Genomic DNA, 14515 nt, shown 5'->3' with positions numbered 1-14515 from the left:
GGCCATCAACAGAGATGATGCAATTGATCGATTTGGCACCATCACCGAGCGCCGCATTCACATTTAATGCATTAATACACGTAAGCACTTAGTTAAATTGTCTTCCGCCAATCCGGGGGGGGGGGGGGGCACGCCCCCTCCCCTAATCAGGCCTAGTTACGCCCCTGGGTCCACTGCAACGCTGTAGTTCAGCGGAGTTTTAGGGCAGCGTCTTTCTCACGGAACACCAGTAAATCCCGAAGTTTACTTCATTGTTTTGTAAGATGCATGCATTTTGCGTCCATAAAGGGGCGGTTAGCCGTTCCCTATTTGTCTTTATTGTCCCATCCCCAGACATGACGAACAGGGCGATTGGAAAGTTCGAAGTCCTCAGCTACGCGAGGAATTTCCGCTATATGAACACTATATAAATAAGAGCAACCATCGCGCAAGCCACTGTATAAACTATGAGCTCGCTGGAACTATTTACGCGCACCCTTAACTAGCTGGTGCCTTGGGCCCTAGTCAGCTTCGTCGCTAACGTCTTGCTCGTCGTCCACCCGACGTTCAAACAGATTGAATAGGCCGCACTGTGCGTGCCAATAGCGGCGTCGCTCAAATCTATCGGCGTCGCTCAAATCTATCGGCGTCGCTCAAATCTATCGGCGTCTCTTCGGTGAGCGTGGCAAGCTAAGTGATGTAGACCCTCGCAGCTAGACTTTTGCATGCAAGGAAGGAGATGAGGGGCCCTAATCGACGTGGTCTTAACGTGCGTCCGTGGTTTTTCCGGGAGCCCGCAGCAGCGTCACCGAAACGCGCAACAAACTGTTTTTTCCTAGTTTTGACGCGTCATGCCCGAAAGCGGCAGTCGGAGCTCTGGTAAATGGCCCGGCAGCAGACAGCGACTGTGTTTTGGGCCTATATAGTTATTCTCTTGGACCAAGCCCAGAGCCATAACAGTACACTACCGGTATCCCCAATGCTACTGTATTCCCATTGCGGTTGTATTTTTGTCTGACATTTTCTGGGCGAATCGAAATTTGCTATCGTCGCCACCCGTTTATACAGCGGGGGGGGGGGGGGACTCGTTTTTCAGAAAATGTCGGACGCTATGTCTGACTCTTTACAGGATGATGGGCTCATTGTCTGACAGATTTTGACAAAAGACTGTTGTATGGACACCTCTACCGGTAGATACCGGTTTTCCCGTCAAGATGTGTATATCGGCTAACATAAAGCAATACGTGGTTCGGTAATACCGTCCGATCCATCCCGATAGTAAAGGGCCGCTTCAAACAGGCGAGGGACGAAAAACCGGTATTTGGGTCCGATTTGCCCGGAAAATGTGCTGATATAAGGGCGCTAGAACGAATGTAAACGTTTCGATAAAATACCGTTTGATGCGTTGTTTTGGCCGAAAATACATATACGTAAAGTTGCGCATCGTGTAATCGATTTTGCTTCTTATTGTAGATACTACGCAGGTCCATTGTGTGCCAGGATCAGGAGACACTTCCAGACGTGTGCTCATTTTGTGGGTTATACAGCGTCAACAATAGTCTGCAAGTGCGGGATTGGTTGACGCCCCAGCACCTGTGTGGCAAGTGCTTGAGTTTTGAAGCCTCTCGTTTAGGTACTGTGACGTGAGGCGTGCTGCCAAGGTTGTTTGTCGTAAGTCGTAGATGAACGAAGTGAGGTCACTTCCTTCCTCGTACTTCAGTGCCATCAGATACGATCTGATGAAGTACGGGTCGCCGTGGATGACTGCATCTTCCTACTTGCTAAAGAGAGTCTGATAGATCTCATACGCTATAGGCTTCTCCTTAACCGTGAGGACATGTTGGTCGTCGATGGTCTTGATCAGGAACACCTTGGTGTTCGCTTCCATAAGGCGCAGCTTCTTGGAGCTCAGCTGTTGGCTCTTGGCCTTCAGCTTCTCAGCTCGGCCCAGCTCCTGCTTCTTCTGGGCAGTGAAGGACAGGGCCACGGGAGGTTTTTCTTTCTCCATGTCCACATCGCCGTCATCTCCGCAGGAGTCATCCGAGCTGCCATCAGAGGACTCACTCGATGAGGAGCGCCGCGCTTGACGACGTCGTGACGCTCCAGATGATGAACCGGGTTGAGATATTCGTCTGTGCCGAGGTTGACATCCGCGTCCCCAGCGTAGTCGGCTTGAGTGGCGAAGCCGAGGAGGTGCTTCCTGTCGAGAGCAGCTGTGACGCGGGTCTTCCAGATGATGAAATTCCAGTCGTTCAGGCGAGAAAGGTCGCGGTCATTGGCTTGCGAGGCTATCGTAGGGCTAATGACATGTTACGGAAGCCGAGGAAGTCGGTGTTGGTGTCGATATAGGGAGTAGTTGGTAGATTTGAGAATGAATCCTTATCGCTAGCCTAACATGCATGCCTCACTGTACTCCTAAACCAGCATAGGGCAAATTTTGCGTATTTTTCTTACCTATGTGCCTACCCTCGTCTTTTTTGTTGTTTTCATGTTTTTCCTACTAAATGCATGTTCAATGTTTATGATTTCTTTTCGTGTTTTACCTACATGCATGTTCAATGTGACTTGCTGACCCTCTCGGGTAGCAACCACATGATAGAGCCTCTGGCCTCGAGCAAGCAATCCCGAGCCTTTGCTCCGCATCGCCGCATCGCTCTGGCTTGCTTGCTCAGCAGGCCAGAGGTGCTGGTCATGACAGCGTCTTGAATTGTGCAGTCGTCCTCAATTGTATACAGGGTAGTAGTGATCTGCATGTTAATGAAAGCAAATTGGATTTAGACAAATCCGATATCATATTCAATAAAGTTCATATCTCTCGCGCTAAATCCTTACGCGTCGGGGCTGTAATTCCTGTCAGATGATTTGCTTAAATCGCTGGAAGCCTCGAGTCTCGCAATGGATGTGTTCGGCTCTGCTACCTTGCATCGAGCTCGTGGCGATAGCAGCTTCTCCCACATACAGCCTGTCTACCGGAATGCGTTGGCGGCACGGCGGGCATATCAGGTGTTCCAAGCGTGTATCACCGTAAGCGATCGCATTCATAGAACGAAGGCACCCAAAGCTACAAGTGCGTGAGGACTGAGGGCCTTCAAGAATGATGCCACAATTTTTTTTGTGCAGATGAAACAGGTGGGCGGTGCAGGAATATGATCCACCACAAGCACCTCGTCATCTTTAAAGTCATACCCGTAATATTACGTACCAAATCACTACAAAAGAACGAGTGTAAAGATGATTTCGTTTTGATAAATTACGGCTTGTCCATTTTTATTGCTTTCTTTGGGTCAAAATTACATACCTTATAATACTTCTAGCATCCGACAGCATCTTGCATCCGACAAATGAATTTTAGCCAATAGGACGAAATCAATTGATAAGAGTGGCACTTTACTGTTGAGCACTTCTAGCATCCGACAGTCCTAGGCTTAGCCTAAGTTAGGAATCTGTTGTGTGTACCGTACCTAATATTTGGAACGCAATCATGTCCGAAGCGCGCCATTGTTGTTTTTGGCGCGCCAGCACCCAGGGAGTAAGCGCGGCGAAAATAGAGAGGTTTCGAACATCGCTTTCACTACCCTTACCATCATAAATTTGTTTAAAACACAATTTTTCTGACTAAGTACGGTCAAATTCTGGTGGAACTTGGAAATGTATGGATTGCAGGTCACCATCCTCACCCATTGTCTCTACCATCCGTTAGAGTCTTGCAAACGGCTTGTCGGTGCGATCTCCGCATTGCTAAAGTGGCTATGGCGGAGCCAACAAAGCGCAAGAATTTCTCGGACGAGGAGGCTCTGGCCGACGAACTGTATCGGCAAGAGCATGGCACGGTCATGGAGAGGTGGAATTCCCTCGCGGCGACTTTAGTAGCTTCACCGGACTTCACGAGAAAGAACCTTTCTGGCAAGACGGCCCAGAATCGGATGAATGCGCTGCTAGGTTTGTAATCTTTCTGCTATAACTCATAACTAATTTTCAATGCTAATTCAGTGTAATGCTTTTATTGCTACAGTGGCTAAAAGAAGAATAGTGCGTCGGCGAGACTCTCCGGTGACTGAGGCCCACACGGAGAAGGACGTCCTCCTAAACGAGCTCTTACCAAAATAGAGGACAGCAAGCTGGACAAGGCAGCCAAGAAAAAGATTAAGGAAGAAACAAATGCTCTGAACGAGAGCGCAGGCGAGACAATCCGCCGTCTAGCCGTGGAGCGACTAAAGCGCCAGCGCGATGAAGACCAAGACGATGCTGCAGGCAGTCCGACCAGGGCGAACAAGCTCGCCAAGTTGGTCGACCTTCTCCGTGATCAGAAGGAAAAAGAGCTCGAAGCGCGCAAACAGCAGTGGGAGCAAGAGCGTTTAGACCGCCAAGCGACGGGAAAGTGCTTTATGCAGCTACTCGAGATGCTAGTGAAACGTTCTTAAATCGTTTTCATTCGATGGATAATTCGCAATAAAATGAGTTTTGGAATCCGTCATTTATTGCAAGTATTCTTGTAGTTGTTGCAGCTCAAAGTAGCTACTAATCTGGTTGCCACCCTGGTAGCAGCAAAGACAATTCGTCATCAGCATAGCTACACGAACAAACTTACCTATGGGGCTTAAGCGAAGCTTTAAGTTTTATTTGTAGTCGATAAACGCCGAAAGTTCAATTCAACCGCCGCGCGAACTGAGCTCATCTCTTTGTTGAAGATGCGCTCATGTGTCGTTTGGACGACGCTTTTGAAGCGCGTCACTGCGTACTTGCTGATAGAATAGGCCGGATCGCCGAAAATGGCTTTGCATTCGAATACAGAGTGCCGGCCGAAGAAGTTGAGCAGGGCACTTGCTGCAAATACCGTGGTATCGAGGCGTCGGCCTTCATACGGCCCAAAAAATGTATACATAGACCGTCGGCCGCTGTCAACCCTGGATTTAACACACCGTATTGGTTAGCATTAAAACAGGTACTATCAGTTTACATGTAGCGGTTACCTTGGAAAAGCAAACAGTGGACACGCTTGTGTCCACTGTATACTTGGTGTTGTAGGTTTCCGATTTGCGCCTTTGGCGAGGTGATGGGCGGCAAATTGGGACCTTTGTGCCGTCGGGAAATGCAAAAATGCCTTGGGCGGGACTTCGGCGCTGAATAGCCGCACAGTAGTCATTCATTTTAGCTGTCACCAGCTTTAGGTTGAAGTACATAAGCTCACTGTAGCGATTATCTACGTATTCAACTACAACAACTCTGGGTTAGCGATACATGCAGTAGTAGCAACGTCAGATAAACGGCAAACAATTGCACATACCTGTCCACAGGAAGATCCTACTGAGCGCTGGCGTTGAGCGCCCGAACTTGTCCCTCATATCGTGGAGCCGCCTTGGGTAGGATAGCCGATACAACATGACAGCGCGCGCTTCCTCGGCAACGCAGCGGTCGCCTGCCTCAGTGAACACCGTGTCGGGCATGGCACAGAGACGGACGAGTAGCCGGATGCCGTGGACATCGAACCGAAAATCCTTCACTGCATTCGCGTAGCCATAGGCGCCCAGGTCCAGCCGCACGTCTGGTATTAAGGGACGCTCGGGTCCGTCGAAAAAAAAGACCAGCTTCCTGCATCACTAGCCAGCTCTCTGCCTCGTTCAGAGCGGCTAGTAGCACTAAGAGCTCCAGCGCGTCAGCCTGGGACAGCTGCATGGCGCTTGCCCACTCCTTGATACGCTTGTGACGGCCGACGCTGCTTCGTTGCTTGGTGACGGCTTCTTGTGGCTAAATGTCAGCCATTCGCAATGCTTTTGGTCTTATGTAAGGATTATGTGTCGTCGAAATGTCTCTTAAGTTTGCACTACCCTCGCCCTTACACTCAGACCAGTGATGCAAAAGTGAAGGCAAGGCTCGGTTCGAAACCTTGCTAATGACAAAGGCAAGCATCACCACGAGTTCAAGCGTAGCTCGGAACCCTACTTCGTGAAGCTGGCTGCAATAAACCACTATTGAGACCACAAGAACATGGACGACACGCTCGCAAAGTTCTTTCCTGATGTTGAGGGCAAGTTACGTGAGACCAAGCGCAAGTCAATCTATTTGTGGGAGTCACTGCGGGCTAAGATCGCGGCGGCGAGTCAAACGACAAAGGGCGACCAGCTGAAATTCAGCCGGGATTTGGGGACGGTGATCAGGCCCTCCGACAATTCGACTGCAATGAAATTTAAGTAAATCAACAAAGTAACTAATTGTAGGGAAGTTCTTGGTACGGATACGTACACTATTTCTGTTGACCGCGCAATATCGTACCACTACGGCCTCCATCTCACTTTGTAGCGTTCACTACGTCTGCTACCGTCTTCACACCCCACAGCTGGCGGTTCACCTTGAGGAAAAGAATGGTCTTCAGGTGAACAGGAAGCAATCCTGCGGGAATGCGGAGGTCTACAAAGTGTTAAGACAACAAGCTGCGGCTGGTTCTGTGGCTGCGCCTGGCAGGGACCGAGATTTATAGTACAGCAGGGGGTACAAAATAATGTTTGACGGTACTCGAGGTCTGTTATTGATATTTTTCAAGGTTGCAAAATAAATAAATAATTCTATACAAATATTGCAGTAGTATTTCCACTTCAATGTATTATTCGGAGGGCCTGACGGTGACTGTGCTATCCCCAGATGGGGAGCGCGAGATCGTCACGTGGATAGACGAACTACGTGCAGAAGGCGCCCCTGTCTCGGCCTTCATGCTGCAGCGGAAGGCGCTCGCGATTGCTGCTGGTGAAGGGCTGTCCAAGGATGCGCTTAAAGCCTCGTGGACATTCCGTAAGAGCCATTTGCGTCGTCACATGATCTCACTACGGCGCCACATGCGCCAAGACCAGCAGCCGCCCGCCGATAGCGACGCTGCTCGTGCAGAGTTCCGCGAGAAAGTCCGCGAGCTAATGAAGAAGAATGACGTCGATCACGTTTATAACGCAGACCAGACTGCTGTGTTCTTTGAATACCTGCCGAAGCAGACAATCTCGGGGCGTGGGGAAAACCGTATGGGTTCGCTGCACCGGAAAAGAAAAGGAGAGGGGACTGTAATGCTTCTCAGTGACTCATGCGCTACGCGCCATTCGTGATCGCAAAGGCAAAGAAGTCCGAAAAAGAAGATACGGCAGCGGAGAACAAAGTCATTCGCCACGGGCTTGGCATCGGCATGTGGAAAGAGGTCGTTGGTCTACAAAACCGGCTGGATGTCACCCTGTACAGTAACCCCAAAGGCTGGTGGGACGGCGAGCTATCGTTGGCATTTTTACGCTACCGTGTTGCTAGTCGTCCTAACCCAGACCGGCCGGTATTACTGCTTTGGGATGATCTGGCTGCACACTGGGCAAAGGATGTGCAAGCTTGTGCGGTGGAGCTGAATGTAGTTCTGGTGCCTGTGCCTCCGGGCTGCACGAGTGTGTGCCAGCCCGCCGATATCAGCTGGAACAGGCCCCTGAAAGCTCGTCTACGGGGTCGTTGGTTGGAGAATCTCCAAGCTCAACTCAGCGCTCCTCGCCTCCTTGGTGTTAAGTTCAAGCTTGCAGCTCCGAAGCGAAAGGATGTGACTGAGTAGGTGGTTGCAGCCTGGGAAGATCTCAGCCCGGCAGTTATGAAGAGCGGATTCTCCTGCATTTTCAAGGAGGCATCTGCTACGGAAGAGACAATAAGTGTCGCTCTACCAAGTAAAGTTCTACAGACATCTACTACTGTCGCGGATGCACTGCTACGTTAGGGGCAGCTTGATCGCCATCTTGGAAAGGTGCAAGACGACAGAGATGTAGTTGAGAAGGCCGCAGCGGGCGTATTTGAGGCCATGCCCGACGATTAGTTAGCGGATGAACTAAATTTGTGTTTTGTACATCGTTTGAAAAACTACTGAGTTTTTGTTATTTCAGTTAAGTGACGGTTGGTGAGTTGTCGGATGCTAGAAGTATTATACGGTATACGTAAAGTTAACCATCCCGTTGGCGGTTCCCGGGGGCATTGCGCCCCCCCCCCCTAAGATATGGTCAACCACATTTTAGCCCCTAAAACCACATCCTGTCGCGCACACTTTCTTTCGAGCGTTGGCTGGGCTCGATCCGTCCCTGGGCTTCTACCACATAGGGGGCTTGAGGTACAGTGCCTCCGTCGGTCGCAGCTCCGAACCCGGTACCCAGAGCGCGTTCGAGCCGTGGGGCACGTCGGGGCGAGTGCCTTCCACTAGGGTTTACTTAGTACACCAACTCAGAACTTTCCCGGGGTCTGACGTGGTAATGCGACTCCAGCTGAATAGGCTCATACCCGGGGAACCCAGTCGCTGTGTGAGTAGGAGCCTAGGGATGTAAAAGAAGAAGAAGGCGAGGTCGTAAAAACTAAGAGAACTTGATTTAGTGGGGAAAACATCGAGCCCACCTCGTTTGCTGACAGTTACTTTGTGCTCGTAGTTCTGCTACAAGTGAAGGATAGTTAGGAGTGGGATTATGAGCTGTTGGTAGATTTGAGAGTGAATATTTATCGCTAGCCTAACATGCATGCCTCGCCGTGCTCCTAGACGAGCACAGGGCGATTTTTTGCGTATTGTCTTCTACTATGTGCCTACCATCATCTCTTTGTGCTGTTTTCGTTTTTTTCCAACATGCATGCCACTGTGACTTGCTGACCCTCTCGGGTAGCAGTCACGTGACCGTAGAGCATCTTGCCTCTAGCAAGAAGACTCGCCACATCGCTCTGGCTTCCTTGCTCGGCAGGCCAGAGGTGCTGGGCATGATAGCGTCCTCAATTGTGCAGTCGTCCTCAACGGGTGGCGACGCGGCTGTCTTCATCGCAGCTTGGTTCTCAGTCCAGCTCCTGGGGCGCGTCCGTCGTCGCGCTGCTTGTGTCAGCGTCACTCTCCTGGGGCTGTTCGCAGCGGTGGCTGTGGTAACGGAGCTTCTTGGCCTTGGCGATCTTGCTGCGGTAGCGATGAGTATGATCGCCCACGGTGAGACACGCCTGGAACACCTGTTATGCCCGCAGTGCCGCTAACGCATTCCGGTAGACAGGCTGTATGTATGGGAGAAGCTGCTACCGCCACGAACTCGATGCAAGGTAGCCCAGAGCCGAATACATCCATTGCGAGATTCACGGATTACCACGCCAGCGATTCAGCAAATCATCTGACAAGGATTACAGCCCCGACGCGTAAGGATTTACCGTGAGAGAGTGATTCGGCGTGGGAGAGAGGGACTTTATTTGAATGCGATGATCAGAAACATTGTACATGCATTTAGTATGAAAAAGATTAAAAAAAACTGCACAAAGAGATGAGGTTAGGCACATAGAAGGAAAATACGCAAAAATAAATTGTCTTATTCTCGCCTCTAGGAGCACCGCGAAATCACTGGGGCTTACTCTACTAATACAACATAATACCACTCGGATCCACTTCACTAACAGTTGTTGTTGGCGCAGTCGCAGCGGTCGCAAAGCACTCTGCCCAAGTGCTACCAGATGTCACAGGTCTGTGGTGAGTGTTGGTCGGTCGAAGTGTCGGAGAGTGTTCGTGGTCGAGGAAGTCGGAGAATGAATCCTTACCGCTAGCCTTACCAAATCTTCATGTCTATGGACTGAGAACTCACTTTAATTAGTGAGACGTGCTTACTGCCGGTAAGTGGCTGTAATCTTAGCCAGCACTTAGTCAGACTGTACTGGCGGTTCCATAGCTAACTTCAATTGTGATTTTTCGTGTTGCCCTTGTGGCTAGGGTATCGTGAGAGCACTGAATCGCCGCCCACCAGGGTTCTTAAGTTGGGTTTTAGAATAAATGGGTTTTGGGTATTTTGCACGACACACCCACCCACAAAAATTACAACACGGGTATATTGTGTGATATATAGAAGCAGACAGAACTACATACATTTAAGGTCCATTGACACTACGCCTCACCTCGCAATGGAAGGTGTAAAGTACTGCTCACTATGCGGGAGGACGTTTGCCCAGGCAGCGTCCATGCGTCGGCGCTTGACGCGACAATTCTGCTATACGAACCGTATTCCTGCAGAAGTTACTGCAGAGAGACGGAACCAACGTAATGCCCGCCGCCGTTCACGGTGGCGCCTTCAAGTCGCCTCGGCGCCACTAGCAGCAGGTGCGGCAACAAGACCAACACTTCTTCAAGATACATCTGCTGCTGCAGCGGTACCTGCGACGGCACCGGTGGAACAGCAACCTGCTGTGACAGACAATGACACATGTGTCATCTGTCGCGAACCAATGCGTTACTCTCTCCAGTGCAGGCACCAGCGCTTTTGCTGGCCGTGCATTGCACATATTAATGCCCGCCAGATAATGGCTACGTGGCGGCGTATGCCAGACTTCAAGCTCGAGCGCAAGCTGAACAGGCGGAAATTGCATGTCAACTAAACAACTTTGGCCCTGATTTCGGTGAGAATACCTTGGAGCTACCCAGCCACGGCGACGGCAGTACAAGCGACTATGAAGGCTAAAATGCATTTTTTAAATATGTACTACCCTATTTCATTTAATATTACTTTTGACAGTAGTGGCCAAATCCATAAAGTGCAAACGAAGCACACATTTTATTTGCGAGTAATAAGAGTCTTTGCTTAAGTTTATTTTGTTACTTTAATGAGTTTCTTTCAGGGAAATAGCGAATTTTGGGTATATTTACTCGGATCTAATTATGTCGCCAGCAACAATTGATTCGTATAAAATATAATTTGGGTAGAGTATGTAAAAAATATTAAAATCTGAAGCAAATGCGTTTTCTCTTTAGAACTGTATCCTGACTATCTAGTAGTACTTAAACGCGCTGTCTTGTTTACTGTCTTCTTCGTTAGAGCTTAGTTTTGCCAGATCTTCAAAGTCGTCATATGCCGCGATCTCGTCAGTTTCCATGTTCTACGCGTTGGAGAGGATGAATCCCAACTTCTCCACGCTCCCTTCCTTGAACCGGTTGCACATTGTGGACTGGATAAACTTGTGGGTTGAAAAGTTCAGCTCGGCTGCCGTGCTGGAACACTCCGCAGCGGAGCCACGGGTTGTTCGTTGGTGCAGCAGTGGGGAGCCGCTCAATCCACCCCTGAACGGCCACCCGGTCACCCGTCACACCCTCGAGCTCCCTCAAACCTTTGTGTAAAAATGTCTGGTACCGCAGAATCTCCGCAGTCACAGCATCTTCAGGATCGAATCCGTGCCAACTAGGAATGAAATCCACAATTTTCATTCGTTCGTTGCCATACCGCGGGCCCAGCATGTAGGAGACGGCCTGGGCATCTTCATACATAAAGTCGAAGCGCTCCTCCAAAATACTTGAGTTGAAGCTGTACTCCCCGATAGGCATCGGCATGTCGTTGTACTTCTTTGGGACATCGATGTGGACGAGAGCTCCCCTCGAACTGTTTCTGCGCCGCTGATATTACACACAGCAGCGCGATCGCTCTCTTCAACTGGGGGACAAAGTCACAGGCTGTGACCACATCATGCGCCATGCGTCGCTTCGTTTTTTGCTCCTTGGACTTCGCCTTCATAAACTCTCGTCGAGTCATCATTGAACCGTGCTCAACCGTCCCCGAACCGCCCCGTTATTACTCAAAATTGCTCAAACACGTGCTGAACCGTCCCCATGGCTACTCAAAATTGCCTAAATGCATCTGTGGTAGATATTAAAATCCGTCCTATTTCTCCCACCACCCTCGGGTCGTTTATCACCCTATCCGCTTGGCTGAACACATGGGTTCTTTAGAATCCTACCGCCCACCGGAACCGGAGCTGATCGGCATGTTTATACCCCAGAGAGTCAGCCATCGCATCGAGGCGGACAAGGCCAGAAATGACCTCTTCAAGCACTAAATCATACCGCATCTTGAAGGTGCTGCTCAAGCACGCGAAAACCTTAGGTTGTCGCTGGACACGTCAAGTGGTGACGCTGAGGCAGATTTGCTTCGTGTGCAGCGTCGCGTGGGTCTCCAACTGCAGCGTATTCCTCATGAGCTTGACATCGTCGACGCGGACGCGTCATCGGGCAGATTGGATTTGCACACGTCACAGACCTGGAGCCTACCACAACGCATAACAAGCCAATTTTAGGAAGTATGATAGGTTAAAGTTTCAACCGATTTTCTATTTTACATTCTTTTAGTCAGTGCGCGTAAAAGTAGGTTGCCCCAACTGGTTTCAAGTTTCGAAGGTACATACGCAAGTACGAAAATTTCACGTGTTCAAGATGGCGAATCCAGCCCAACTCATGCATAGCATGTTGGCGGCCATGTAGAACCAGACGGAATTATTCGACGAGCTACGCAAGTCAAGGCAGCTGTCGGAACTCAAGCTGGACGGATAAAAATGCTCAGCTACGGGAAGACGCTCAAGGGATCGTTCTAACTCTCAAGTGAAACAAATATTTCAAGCTAGAGACAAAAGTTAGTTTTGGTAGCGTTAGTTTATCTAATGAAGTCGTAGAATTGTCCAATCGTTTTTGACGGAGCGTTGCTGTTTTCAGTGTTCCGTATGGCTTCTAGAGCCTATGTAACGCTTGGGGCTCGATTCTCAAATTTTATCTTGTAACACGCTACGACAAAACAGCCAGCATGATACCCGATGCGACATCAAAGATTGATTGTGACGTCTTTAACCCTTGCAGGCTGTACAAATGACAGACCATCTTTCCGCTCGAGTGCTAATGGCTATTCAGTGTGAGGATGTGGAGCACTTCAACCGTGCGGGCAGGTAGGATATCACCTCGGCATGGTTTCTTCGTTTGCTTTTTTCTTTAAACCCTTGTTGAGCGTTGGCCTAGTCAAAGACCCACAAATTCGTCGCCGATTACCTGTAGTGTTTTTGGAGCCTTCGGTATTATTTTGCGATAGGCTCTATCAACGTAAAACTTTGGCAATGGGTGCATGGTACGCCTGGTTGCAATTTTTATACGTAGACTTGTATACCGTTGACCGACAAAAGAAGAAACGTCGTTGACAAAACTAATGCAGTTTTTGGACAAAAGGTTTGGAACAAATTGTATTAGTTTTGTCGTAAACCTATTCAATTGCGGAGTAGGGGTACAATGCGTGCGCTGACTAGAATGGCGTGCAACTACAGTGGTAGTACCGCGCATTTTTTTCAGACTCCAAATGGAACCTTTTGTCCAAAAATTGCATTAGTTTTGTCAAGGATTGCACTACTTTTGTCGGCCGATGGTACCATAAAATGTAGGACGGCTCGCGATTGGGCGAATGTGTTTGGGGAGCTAATTATACGTTCTTACATGGGTGGAGCACACTAGTTTCGAGACTAATTCAATGCCAACAGCTGCTATCAGCTCCTAAGATCCTTCAGGCATTTTTGCAACACGTTTTACCGGATCTGCGACACCACCGTGGTTCAATCTCCCAACTCAATCTTGATGAACGGTCCCAAACATACATACTTCTCCATCTCCCTCACCTCGAATGCAGGTCTAGCGAGCGTGTGGTAACTGTAAACTTTTCACCAGTCGCGAGGCGTCTGACTGACGTGGATTGATGTGGAGTGTTGTAAAATGTATAAAACTTATTGATAGATAGGAGTTATAGACATTTGTAAGTTATCACGTAGGCGTTTGCTCTTCCGCTGCCCCTCCTATTTCTCTGTATACCGAAGACGTCGGTAAATCTTGACGTTGTCTTTGTTTCTTCCAACATCACATGCCGATTATCATAAAACTGGGTAATCCCGTTTTGGGATAAGAAACCCAAGGTCTTTCTCCGCGCACAACTCGTAAAGACACCACTTCACGCCAACCAAATCGCACGTCCAGGGCCCGAAGTAACGGGCGAATCAGTCGATCCCAGTGACTCCGTTTTGCGCTATGATTGACGAAACTACTCCATCCCACCCCAACGATAGTGTCCGCAAGTTCGGTAGATGACCAGTCGGGATTTTCATCTTGACAACGAACCTGCTAATGAAACCCCGCTAGGGGTTCACCACGATCAGCTTGACAAATCGCTGTTTTAGATACCACCGAACCCGTAGCGAGGATGACGGCATCTATTGGGCGGCAGGGTATAACTGGGAGCAAGGTTTTAGTATAGCTTCTCGAGTTTTACGAAGTTCTGCGTCTCTGTGGCGAATCTAATGCATATATATAGAGCTCAACCTTCTCTCCACTGATTATGTCTTCCACTAAGGCCGCTTTGAAGGCTCGAATGTACGCATCCCAAACTGCAACCTTGCCACCGAGCCACAATAGCTACAAGGACGACTGGAATGCTTTCATGACGTAACGACCTGAAGCCAAATTTTAGCTCCTGTCATTATTACCTTAATTTGGTGGCGCAAAAATTGAGAAATTTTAAGCTTACTTCCATCGATTTTGGTGGTTTCCCACGCGTCGACATCATTCATCATCCAATTACACCTTTTTGTCGATGTCGTCTTGCCATACCTACAGCCATTGCCGCTGAGCGAATTTCCGCTCAACTACCTACGCAAACGTTGGCGACTTGCCCAAACAAACCAGAATAGTTGTCAATGACCAAACCCTGTTAGGATCGAACTGTTCACTGGAATCGCCCCCCCCCCCCCC

General features: G+C 49.3%; 6 protein-coding genes across 6 annotated transcripts; 3 read left to right on the top strand and 3 right to left on the bottom strand.

Moving 5' to 3' along the window:
• Nucleotides 1–1753: 1753 nt before the first annotated feature.
• On the bottom strand, nucleotides 1754–2732 carry PHYSODRAFT_261032 (hypothetical protein; the record flags this gene model as incomplete). Its single annotated transcript, XM_009538660.1, has 3 exons — nucleotides 1754–1981; nucleotides 2044–2281; nucleotides 2539–2732. 3 exons carry the CDS (start codon nucleotides 2730–2732, stop codon nucleotides 1754–1756), a joined length of 660 nt encoding a protein of 219 aa, XP_009536955.1.
• Nucleotides 2733–3728: 996 nt separating this feature from the next.
• PHYSODRAFT_528383 (hypothetical protein) lies at nucleotides 3729–4400 on the top strand (the record flags this gene model as incomplete). The annotated part of the gene is made up of 2 exons (XM_009538659.1): nucleotides 3729–3918; nucleotides 4132–4400. 2 exons carry the CDS (start codon nucleotides 3729–3731, stop codon nucleotides 4398–4400), a joined length of 459 nt encoding a protein of 152 aa, XP_009536954.1.
• A 54-nt stretch (nucleotides 4401–4454) lies between these two features.
• Nucleotides 4455–5652, bottom strand: PHYSODRAFT_319267 (hypothetical protein; the record flags this gene model as incomplete). The annotated part of the gene is made up of 5 exons (XM_009538658.1): nucleotides 4455–4586; nucleotides 4634–4883; nucleotides 4993–5191; nucleotides 5264–5537; nucleotides 5578–5652. 5 exons carry the CDS (start codon nucleotides 5650–5652, stop codon nucleotides 4455–4457), a joined length of 930 nt encoding a protein of 309 aa, XP_009536953.1.
• Nucleotides 5653–5961: 309 nt separating this feature from the next.
• Nucleotides 5962–6797, top strand: PHYSODRAFT_413408 (hypothetical protein; the record flags this gene model as incomplete). Its single annotated transcript, XM_009538657.1, has 2 exons — nucleotides 5962–6126; nucleotides 6588–6797. Coding segments are annotated over 2 exons (375 nt in total), but the record flags the coding sequence as incomplete, so codon positions are not given.
• Nucleotides 6798–7276: 479 nt separating this feature from the next.
• PHYSODRAFT_416462 (hypothetical protein) lies at nucleotides 7277–7525 on the top strand (the record flags this gene model as incomplete). The annotated part of the gene is made up of 1 exon (XM_009538656.1): nucleotides 7277–7525. A coding segment is annotated over one exon (249 nt), but the record flags the coding sequence as incomplete, so codon positions are not given.
• Nucleotides 7526–10851: 3326 nt separating this feature from the next.
• Nucleotides 10852–11037, bottom strand: PHYSODRAFT_528799 (hypothetical protein; the record flags this gene model as incomplete). The annotated part of the gene is made up of 1 exon (XM_009538655.1): nucleotides 10852–11037. A coding segment is annotated over one exon (186 nt), but the record flags the coding sequence as incomplete, so codon positions are not given.
• Between the last annotated feature and the right edge of the window lie 3478 nt (nucleotides 11038–14515).

The sequence above is a fragment of the Phytophthora sojae genome, assembly GCF_000149755.1.
Source record: "Phytophthora sojae unplaced genomic scaffold PHYSOscaffold_12, whole genome shotgun sequence".
Lineage (NCBI taxonomy): Eukaryota > Oomycota > Peronosporomycetes > Peronosporales > Peronosporaceae > Phytophthora > Phytophthora sojae.
Note: the sequence above shows the minus strand (reverse complement) of the source record. Positions and strands in the feature narration are given on the sequence as shown.